We start from the raw sequence: 7,830 nt of genomic DNA, 5'->3' as shown, positions 1-7,830 counted from the left end.
GAGGTCACACAGCAACTGGTATGACAGGGACGGGTTTCCGGAATTCCAGTGTCTTAACACCAAGCCCTGTAGTACTTCTCAGAGATCAAAACCACTGCTCTTGTGTGCTCAGAAGACAGTTTAGTGGTCATAAAATCCAATACATCCAACTTGCAGATCAACACACAAAGACCCTGGAGGAAGGTGGGGCGGTAATTTCTCCCAGTCTCCAAAGAAAAGGCAAGAATGGTGATCATCAAAGTCGCTGGCACTTGAAGGGTCATTCTGTGCCGGCCATTGCTCTGAGGTTCCCTTAATTCTCACAACTCCCTACATTTTAACATCAAATTCTAACATCATCCTCACTTCACCTATGGGGAAACTGAGACACAGGGCATCATCCTCACTTCACCTATGCAAAAACTGAGCCACAGAGGGCACCATCCTCACTTCACCTACGGGGAAACTGAGACACAGAGGGTGTCTCTTGCCTGAGGCCCTGAAATAGTAAGAGAGCACAGCACGGGCACCAGACATTATTTCACAAAAAGGGAAACCGAGGCCCAGAGAGGGTGAAAGGTCACCGGCTCACCCTCTCAAGGACGAGTGGTATAGGGTAGGTGGCCTCAAAGACAGAGAGGTTGGCTCAGAACCCACGGCCCCTTCAAATCAGCTTTCTCCCCTCCCGTGGGCAGCTATGACGTCACAGGGGAACTAGGGGGGCCGTTACCATGGAGACTGGAAGCCCATTCAGAAACAGGGTGGAAACTGGGAGTCGCCCTCATCTCCCAGGGCACCACTTTGGAGCCAGCATTTTCGGCCTCGGAAGTGAGGCCCAGAGCGCCTCGCGCGAGCAGCCCCAACCTCCCCGCAGGCGACATGCGACACCGACCGGGTGACCGAGGCTCGGGAATCCCCACACTTCACGCACGCAGAACGAGGGCAGAGACGCCTCAATGCGCGTGTGCAACTCTACCCCGTCCTTTAAAGAAGGCCGTGTGGCCTCTCCACCAATCGGAATCCTGCTTTTTCCTTGGTCCCGCCTTATTCCCAGACTTCCGGCGTCTCGCCGGCTGCAAAACAACCCTAAACTAGAGGGCTCGGCAACTCCCAGAGACTTCTGGATATTGTAGTCCCAAAGATGCAGAGCGACAGGAGGAGCACGTTTTAATAAAAAGCAGCTTAGAAGAAAAATGTCTATACCAGTGATGATTCGGCGGGTTGGAAACGCTTGTTAGATGATTTCATCCACTGTTATTTGTGGGGGAAGCAGGAGGTAAGGAGAAGGAAGGCGGCCGCAGAGGCTTCTGGGAATTCTAGTTCAGCGCACTGAGCAAGGGCTGGGAGCTGCGACCTTCGCCCCGGATCCGGAAGTGGTCGCCGAGGCCTCCTAACAGCCAATGTGAATGCGACAAGTCCCCGGTCCAGGCGCCCCGCTCTCCCCGGCCCAGCTCGCCAGGTCCTACCACGATGCCTGACTCGTTTGCGGCTTTGGGACCGGTTGTAGGGGGCTTGACCGTCACTAGTAGACGTTTCTGATTGTGTCGCGGTCACCATGGTAACGACTTTAGCTTCCCTTCCGCCCTTGCGGTGACGTCACTGGCGGAGGCCGGACTGGGGTGGGTTGGGGAGCGGGAGTGCGCATGCGCGTGGGGCGAGGCTGAGGGAGGAGGGAGAGATTCGTGGGAGGACGGAACCCGGGGATGGGACTGGAGGAGTTTCCGTGACCTTGCGGGCTGTTTGTGCTGAGGGGCAGCTTTATTTAAGTAATAATATGCGTGCAGGCGCCCTGCATGATTCCTGGCCGCGTGCTTTCTAGTAAGTGCGCAGAGACTTTTCGCAAGAATTGATTCACTCTTTTTTTCCTTCCCTCCCGATTTTTGATTGGAAACTCAGACTTCCTTTCTCGCCTGTCGCCAGGTTAACTAGGTCACTGTTTGCTCTCAGTAGCAACCCTGCCTCCCGCAGTTCGCTTGGTCCTTGATTACAGGTTCGTGCTGTGCATTCATTCATTCAGTGAGAGCCGAATAAGTACTAGTGGCCAAGGAGACAGCAATGAGCTCAACAGCTGAATGGCCTCAGACCTTACCGAGTTTCTCAATACCAGGGTTATTGACATTGGGGGCAGACATTGCTTTGTTCTCGGGGGCTGCCCTGTGCGTTGTAGGTTGTTGAGGATCTTCCCTCACCTCACCCACTGGATGCCAGGAAAAATCCTCTCCGGCCCCCAACTCCTGGTTGTGACAACCAAAAATGTCTCTAGACATTGCCAAATGTCCCCTGGGGGCTGAAGTCAGCCTACTGAGAACTGCCGCCCTAGAAGTTTTCCAACACTCTTCTATACCTTCCCATAACTTGGTCACCCAGGAAACTCTCACCAGGTGATTGAACTCTGATATGAATGGACATGATCTGACACGTTAACTTCATTTTACATAAAATTTAAGAGCACTCCCCTCATCAAAGGGAAGGGATGATTAAATGTACAACGGCCATTAATGGTATCCAGAAGTTACAAAAAACTAACATCAAGCACCTGGGCATATAATCATCTGGTTAGCATATGAAACCTTCTAATGATAAATGGGTTTATAAAGTTAGTTTAAAAATTAGTTACTACTGGGTTCCCCCAAAATAAAATATATCATTTTTGCATAAGTTGTCTATGGAGGGATTGGCATTCTCTTCTGATGTGGTTTGCCTGTGTCCCCACCCAAATCTCATCTTGAGTTCCCACATGTGGGAGGGACCCCGTGGGAGGTAATTGAATCATGGGGGCAGGTCTTTCCCATGCTGTTCTTGTGATAGTGAATAAGTCTCACGAGATCTGATGGTTTTTTATAAAGGGGAGGTTCCCTGCTCAAGCTCTCTTCTCTTGTCTGCCGCCATGTGAGACGTGCCTTTGACCTTCTGCCATGATTGTGAGGCCTCCCCAGCCACGTGAAACTGTAAGTCCATTAAACCTTTCTTTTGTAAATTGCCCAGTCTTGGATATGTCTTTATCAGCAGCGTGAAAACAGACTAATACATCTTCCATCTGTCTGTCATCAACTTACTGGGTGGTTTCCGTGGCTTTTAGCAGTTTCTTTATTACATTTTAAAGGATCAGCCCTGTTTGCACATGAATTGCTGTAAGAAAAGACGAGAGCTTCCTAGGAGCTGTTATGCAAGCACAGCCATATCAACTCAGTCAGAATGTCTGGAGATGGGAGCCCAGACCTCTGCACTTACAAATAAACAATCATAATCACAGCAGCAGCAGTAACAGTACCTAGCACTAACAAGCATGGTGTGCTGACAATGCCTGAACTATGGTTGCAGGATTTCTGTGGAAACACCATCTTTAATTCTCACGATGACTGTATGAAATAGATACAGTCTATATCCCCATTTAACAGAGGAGGACATGGGGACACAAACACGTAAGATAAGTGCAGCTGAAGAGTGGAGTATTTTTTGTTTTACATTTTTAATTCTGGGATAATTTTATATTTACAGAAAAGTTGCAATGATATAGTCCAGAGCTTTCTCACGTACCCCTTCCCCACTTCCCCTGCTGTTGACATCTTACATAAGCCTAGTAGATGTGTCAGAACCGTAACATTGCTACAGTACTCTTAACGCCAGACTTTATTCACATTTCCCCAGTTTTTTCTCTAACGTCCTTTTCCTGTTCTGGGGTCACATGTGGGACACCACATGACATTTAGTTGCCAGGTCTTCCTCCCCTCCTCTGATCTGCAGCGGTGTCTCTGACTCTCCTTGTTTTTGGTGACCTTGACAGTTGTGAGGTGTATGAACCGGGTGTTCTGTACAGTGTCCCTCCATTTGGAATTGTCTGATGCTTGCTTATGATTAGACTTGGATTATGGGCGGGAACTGACTTTTAAACTTTTTAAAAAAATTTTAATGAAAAATTTTACATTGATACTTGGTTCAGTTATCAGACAACCTTTAACCCTGTTTGGAACAACTTGGATATGTGGATCTACTTTTTAGCTATAAATGTTAGAAAATATAATTGTGGATCAATTTTAGCATTCAAATTGAGATGCACCATACGTGAAAAATACACAATGGATTTCAAAGACTTCATACAAAATGAAGGATATAACTGATCTCATTAATAATTGTTTGTGTTGATTACATGTTGAAATGTATCCTGGATATATTGAATTAAATTGTACATATTATTCAAATTGATTTTACCGGGTTCTGGGCTAATAGGAAGTGTGAAATAAGTGTGGCTCACGGATTTTTATTGGCTAACACCGCCCTAGATAATGACAATACATTAATTGAGAACTATGTGCCAGGCAGTGTGTTTTAGAAATATTGTCTCATTTAGAACACGTGAACACAGAGAGGGGAACAACACGTACTGGGGCCTGTTGGGGTATGGGGTTGCGGGGAGGGAGAGCACTGGGAAAAATAGCTAAGGCCTGCTGGGCTGAATACCTAGGTGATGGATTGATAGGGGCAGCAAACCACCATGGCACACGTTTACCTGTGTAACAAAGTGGCACAGCCTGCACATGTACCCTGGAACTTAAAAATTAAAAAAATATGTATTATCTCATTTAAAGTTTACCTCTATGAGGCAAGCTCAGTAGACTGTTTCTTAAACTCCACTTTAAAATGATCCCTGGGGTAAAAGAAGTTTCCATCCGTCTGTGAAATATACCAACTGATGCTTTAGGCTCACTGAATGCCCCTGGCTAGTGCAGTGCTTTCTAATATGCCTTCGCTCTTCTCTATCGGTTCAGTTATGTGACTACCAAGAGCTAGTTGAGTTGCATTGATTCGAAACCTTTTCATTCTAATGGGTTTTATTTCAATGATGTAATGCAATCACATTTAACATAAATGAGGAAAATATGAGTGCGTCGGCAAAGAATTGTTTCCACCAAAACAATAGTTCAGTGGGAAAGATGCGATAAAGGTCGATTGTTAGTAAGAGCAACAACAAAAAATACGTCAGGTTGGAATGGGCAAGATGGCCATAGGGATGATTTTTTCTTTTTTTTTAATGCAGCGAGGATTTTGCTTAAATAGCTTTGCAAGCATGCCTGTGTCTCCACTGTCCTTTTAAGGTACAAAAGTGGAAATTGTAGGTCCATAGACCTATAGAACACCACCACCACCACCCCCTGGTCTTGTATCCAAAGATTGGCAAATGAGTGTACAATTTTACATTTTAAAACAAAATGGTAAAAGTATTTTTAATTTCCTATTGGAACCAACTTATTTGATGAACTAAGCAATGATGGTTGTGATCATGATGGTAAGAAAACTTCTACCCTACTGTTACTGTCCCCATCTGACGATAAAATAAGGCATTAAGAGACGATACCCTCCCCAAGGCCGCATATTCATTAAGGGTGGAGCTGGGATTCGAACCCAAGAGACCTTTCTCCAGAGCCCAAGCTCTCAACCAGGACATGGAACCACCTCCAGAGTAGGCAGGAAACATGCAGGCTGGAGAGCTGGACACGGCTTCCTCCTGGAACAGCCACATCCTCACACCTGTATTTCCTCGGGACGGAGCGGGGAGCCCCAAATCTTTACATAAAAGAATACGGACTTTGGAATGAGTCAAACTGGGTCAACTCTCAGCTCTGTAGCTCAGTGTGATGTTGGGAGAGCCATCAGTCCCGCTGAGCTGTAGTTTCTTCACCTGTAAAGTGCACAGTTAACTGATAGGGTTTATGACTCTTGGTAAACCACTAGCATACCTGTTAGTTCTCAGTGTGGGGGAATGGAATAACCCAAACTTTTCAGCCATTTCAACAAGTATACATTTTATTATGGAAGTAGTGGAGATAGTCTGAGAACGATCTGGAGGAGAGATTTTAGGGGAAACCCCTGCAGTTGCCCTCTCAGCCGCTCTGGGTGCATCCTTCCAAGGCATGGCCCCCACAGACCCCTTCTGGCCATGCCTCTGGGCACCCAGGTGCCATTCCTTAAAGGACCCAGTTCATTACCCTCCACACAGGCAGTCCAGGGGACAGAGAGCTTTCTTCAGAGGTGAGAATGCCTGGGAGATGGAGGCCTTGTGAAGGCTGAGCTGAGATGGAGCAGGCTCACTAGAAAGAACAGCAGGGATCATCCCTAAGAAAGGAGAGAGAAATGTATCTGTGCATTGATTTTCGTCCTCACGCATTCTCATACTCCTTGCCTGGTGCCCTGTCCCTCCACCCCACAGGGCTCTTGGTGACCTGCCTCAAGCCCACCTCCTCCCTCCAGCCTAGCCCATTCTCTGCACTCACTAGGTTCCACTAACTTTGTCCCTATGCCCACCAGGCTGTTCCAGCAGCTGCAACACGCTTCCCTCAGATCTCATGGACCCTACCTGGGCCCCGTCACCAGGGCAAGTGTCTCCTCCTCAGAGCAGGGCTCTTCTAGAAACCAGCCAGCGGGAAGCAGCGCCCCCCTCCAGTTCCTCACTGTCCCCCAATGCCAGGCCTGAGCTTGTGTCGCACCCCTACCTCGCCACTAGAGGGCGCACCCCACAGGAGCGGGGGCTGCCCAGGCCTGGCTGCCCTGCACCCCCAGCCTGGCGCACTGGAGTCAGGCAAGGTTGCAGGAAGAGAACCTTAAGGTTTGCTTCTGGGCACTGGAGTTCCAGGGATGGATCAGGGGTACTTCTTACTCCCAGAGGGGCTCACAGTCTATGTGAGCAGGGGCCCTCAAACTGTGTTCGGCAGGGCCAACTGCAGCCTGCATCCCTTTTCATCAAGTTTCTTTTTGTAATTGAGGTAACATGTAACCATAATGCATAACATAAAATTCACCATTTTAACCATTTTGAAAGTGCACAATTTAGGGACTTTCGGTACGTTCACAATATTGTGCAATTGTCACTTCTAAGAGTGGAACATTTTCATCAACCCAAAAAAGAAATGCGTTAAGCAGCCACTCCCCTTATTCCTTTTGCCCCTCAGCCTCTGGCAACTAGTAATTGGCCTTCTGTCTCTTTGAATTTGCCAAATCTGTCCGTTTCATATACATGGCATCTTCTACTGTGTAGTCTAGTGCGTCTGCTTCTTTCACTCAGCACCGTGTTTTCAAGGTTCAGCCATGTTGCATGTGCCAGGACCTCACTCCTTTTTTAGGGCTGAGTCATAATCCATTGTATGAATGCACCGTGTTTTGTTTATCCATTCATCGGTCGTTGGGCACAGTCACAACCATCGGTGTATTCTCTATGATTGCTTTGAGCTCCAACAGCAGAGCAGAGTAGTTGCAACAGACCATCCGGCCTGAAAAGCCAACACTTAACTATTTGGCCCTTCCCAGAGAAAGTTTGCCAACCTCTTGCCTGATGGGTTGAAAGCACACATTTAGATGAAAATAACTATGTGGTTTGACCAGTGCTTTAATGTGTGGTTGAGGAGAGCCTGAGAAACCATTCAACACCTTTCTTTTCCTTCAGCAGCCTCCCCAGTGGAATCTGAAGGATTGCTCTTGGTTCCTGAACCAAAGCATTGCTTAGGTGAATCTTGAGGACTGAGGAGGACTTTTCTAGGTCGACAAAGATCAAGGAATCAATGTGTGTAATGGCATAATGGAGCAGGAAAAAAAAGTGATGTTTTCAGGGGAATCAGAAATGGTTTAATATGGGGTGGGCGCGGCGGCTCACGCCTGTAATCCCAGCACTTTGGGAGGCCGAGGTGGGCGGATCACCTGAGGTCAGGAGTTCGAGACCAGCTTGGCCGACATGGTGAAACCCTATCTGTACTAAAAATACAAAAATTAGCCAGGCGTGGTGGTGCATGCCTATAATCCCAGCTACTAGGGAGGCTGAGGCAGGAGAATTGTTTGAACCTGGGAGGCAGAGGCTGCAGTGAG

General features: G+C 47.6%; 2 protein-coding genes across 2 annotated transcripts in view; one reads left to right on the top strand and one right to left on the bottom strand.

Annotated features, from left to right (window-relative positions):
* The first annotated feature begins 1,333 nt into the window (after nucleotides 1-1,333).
* LOC105551651 (zinc finger and SCAN domain-containing protein 5A) overlaps nucleotides 1,334-7,830 on the top strand; it is a 106,525-nt gene continuing 100,028 nt past the window's right edge. The window contains exons 1-2 of the mRNA XM_011996987.1: nucleotides 1,334-1,969; nucleotides 2,826-2,927. The gene's annotated coding sequence lies outside the window, so the exon portion shown is untranslated. The remainder of the gene's footprint in view (nucleotides 1,970-2,825; nucleotides 2,928-7,830) is intronic.
* LOC105551650 overlaps nucleotides 5,375-7,830 on the bottom strand; it is a 37,788-nt gene continuing 35,332 nt past the window's right edge. Inside the window, exon 11 of the mRNA XM_011996985.1 lies at nucleotides 5,375-6,090. Coding sequence (XP_011852375.1) covers nucleotides 6,066-6,090 — 25 coding nt within the window. The 3' untranslated portion in view covers nucleotides 5,375-6,065. The remainder of the gene's footprint in view (nucleotides 6,091-7,830) is intronic.

This window comes from Mandrillus leucophaeus, unplaced genomic scaffold (assembly GCF_000951045.1).
Source record: "Mandrillus leucophaeus isolate KB7577 unplaced genomic scaffold, Mleu.le_1.0 Scaffold53, whole genome shotgun sequence".
NCBI classification, from domain to species: Eukaryota; Metazoa; Chordata; class Mammalia; order Primates; family Cercopithecidae; genus Mandrillus; species Mandrillus leucophaeus.
This window is presented reverse-complemented; position numbering and strand designations above follow the sequence as displayed.